The sequence below is a fragment of the Montipora capricornis genome, chromosome 12, assembly GCF_036669925.1.
Source record: "Montipora capricornis isolate CH-2021 chromosome 12, ASM3666992v2, whole genome shotgun sequence".
NCBI classification, from domain to species: domain Eukaryota; kingdom Metazoa; phylum Cnidaria; class Anthozoa; order Scleractinia; family Acroporidae; genus Montipora; species Montipora capricornis.
In genome coordinates, this window is record NC_090894.1 from 37,399,938 (window position 1) to 37,402,437 (window position 2,500).

Sequence of the window (2,500 nt, forward strand, 5' to 3'; positions counted from 1 at the left end):
CACTAATGAAACTGGTCATGTATTCTATCACTTGCTTCCACCGAAACCTAATAGGGCTCTTCGGGTGCGATCCTTTGGGATCATGATCCGAAAAAGGATCAATGATCCAAGATCACTTGGATTATGGTGCATCAAAGGAACCGAAGAATCCTTTCCCAGAATGGATTAATCGGTTCCTTTGATGCACCGTGATCCAAGTGATCTTGGATCATTGATCCTTTTTCAGATCATCGCAAAGGAACGCACCCGTGGAGTAAGGGGTCATGACTTCTGACTCCCTAGAGTAAAAACGGAACAATTCAAACGGGCTTTTGTAGATAGATGTCGTTTAAATTTATTTCTTAGTATCTTTCAAGTTAAATCTTTTCCTACTTTGTAATATATATGAAAGGTGTTTTTAGCTTGAGTTTGTTACTGATTTTAAAGCCACATGCATGATATGACTAATTTCTTATTAAAGCTCTTATTATTATATAATCTTAAAGACTTTAAAAAAAATCTATAAGGGCTGAACTGGGCTATATCCTCTCTGTATCCTGTTTTTATCTCAACAACTATTAATCAAATAGATCCTGAATTCCAAAACGTTGATAGTCATTTAGAAAATGTACTCGTTTTATAAGCTCTCTATTGAAGAAATAAATGTATGCAGGGAACTCAAACTATGTCGAACTTTTGTCCATACCTCAAAGAATACACCAATAACCGACAGTCCATCTGGTTTATCCATAGCTTGAGAAAAACTTCCATACTTCGTGTTGTAAGTAACAAAATGGATCTGCCATAGAGAAATTGATCAATGCTCTTCAAAAAGAGAAATTGCACGACTGTGAGCAAATGTGTATTGCTAATTTTGTTTTGTCGTTAACGAATGTCCTTTTTTGTTTGATGTGCCTTGTAAGATGAATTAGATGATACAAAATTGGTCTATTGGCCGAATTTGTACATCGTCAGTTCCCTGATCGGAAACTAGAGATGACGCTGCGCTGCGAGAGCCGTAATCTGTTCTTTGCGGTAACGTTCATGTATAAACAGTCCATAGTGATATTTCATTGAAGTTCGGAATCCAAGAATCGCGTCCTTACCTCTCCAGAGTATGCGTGACCGTTGATTATGTGTTCAGATCCTTTGTTGTTTTCACAACCAAAGTGAAAATGAAGCTGTTCAAGCTTGTACAGACTATTACCTAGGGGACCCCCACTAAGTGTGGCTGTACCCCTGGATTTGATGATTTTCAAGGTAGGAGCGTGGCCATTGTTAACTAACTTTCCACTGACACTTCCATCCTTATTGTCGCAAGTGAAGCTGAGTCCTTTAAGACTTGGATTCTTTCTTACAGTGGTTCTGTCAATATTTATTGGAGATTGAGCGCTCTCGGAGCAATGTGGCGAAACCTTACTCCAGTCATCAGTACCGTAACCTGAGGAAACATATCATCCGAATGAGTGAAATTTCACATGGGAATCCCTCAGAAGTCTCAGAATTTCTCTTGCTTTTTGCAAGTCGCAAAAGGGCATAACATTGAAAGTTAGACTGTGCAGGAGCCCCATCTGTCATAATGCTCGCATTCGTACTGTGTGGTTTCCCTTTGCTTCCGCTGCGAAAACAAATTGCATCAACAACGCTCTTTCGGTGCACACGCAGTGATTTCGGATGAAGGGGAATGTGAACTAGTTTTCTCATTCAATGTGAAGGAACAGTGGACAATGGGTTACTGAGGAACCATGGGAACATAAATGACTCCTCCCCATTGGTGAATTCATATTTTGTTTCATTGGCGTGACACAGAACAGTAAACACGGTGCAACATCGCCACTTTCGCCATTTTTGTTGCTGCGATCAGTCGAACGAATTCAAACCAAAATCGAACCAATAATCGGGGTGACATAAATCACAAAAATTTCACATTGTCACACGTGGTGAATTGTTGCAGCGATTCGCAGCGACTTGTCGCTTAATGTATATCGACCCTATAAGAAGAGGCAAAGCTGGAAAATCTGAACAGGAAGACTTTCAAAAGAACTGAAGAACGCCAGCATTGGTGTTAAAATAACGTACTTAACGCACATTTTCACTTAAATAAAAAAAGTTTCTTCGTTTTGTTTCTTTAACCCTAATTTCTGCGTGCATGAACTCATTAAGGGGAGTCTCTACCTCCTTTAATTCCTTGAATCAACCCTTCCCAGAGTTAATTTATTTTTAGGAACAGGTTTTTCCCTCGAAAAGTATCATATTTCCCTTGACACTGAGATAGTTAATTCTGTTTTGATTGGCTCTTACAAAAGTGGGCGTGCTGAATCTCCCAAGAGAGGCATTATATAAAGGAAAAAATTTGACTCGTAGACCAAGGAGATAGAGGCTTCCCTTGATGAGCTCCTGCTGCGTGCTATCAGGTACAGATGCTTTCACACCAAGGGAATATAAAGTTAGAGAGCCAATCCCACATACCCTTTGGCCCTATTCCGATAACAACTATTGAATCTATTATTAGTTTCGTGTT

General features: G+C 39.5%; 1 protein-coding gene across 4 annotated transcripts in view; it reads right to left on the bottom strand.

Moving 5' to 3' along the window:
• LOC138027121 (carbonic anhydrase 2-like) overlaps nt 1-2,500 on the bottom strand; it is a 19,505-nt gene that overhangs the window by 10,795 nt on the left and 6,210 nt on the right. For all 4 annotated transcript variants that reach the window (XM_068874623.1, XM_068874624.1, XM_068874622.1 and 1 more), the window contains 2 exons: nt 1,086-1,420; nt 686-778 (listed from right to left, as the gene is read on the bottom strand). In XM_068874623.1, coding sequence (XP_068730724.1) covers nt 686-778; nt 1,086-1,420 — 428 coding nt within the window. The remainder of the gene's footprint in view (nt 1-685; nt 779-1,085; nt 1,421-2,500) is intronic.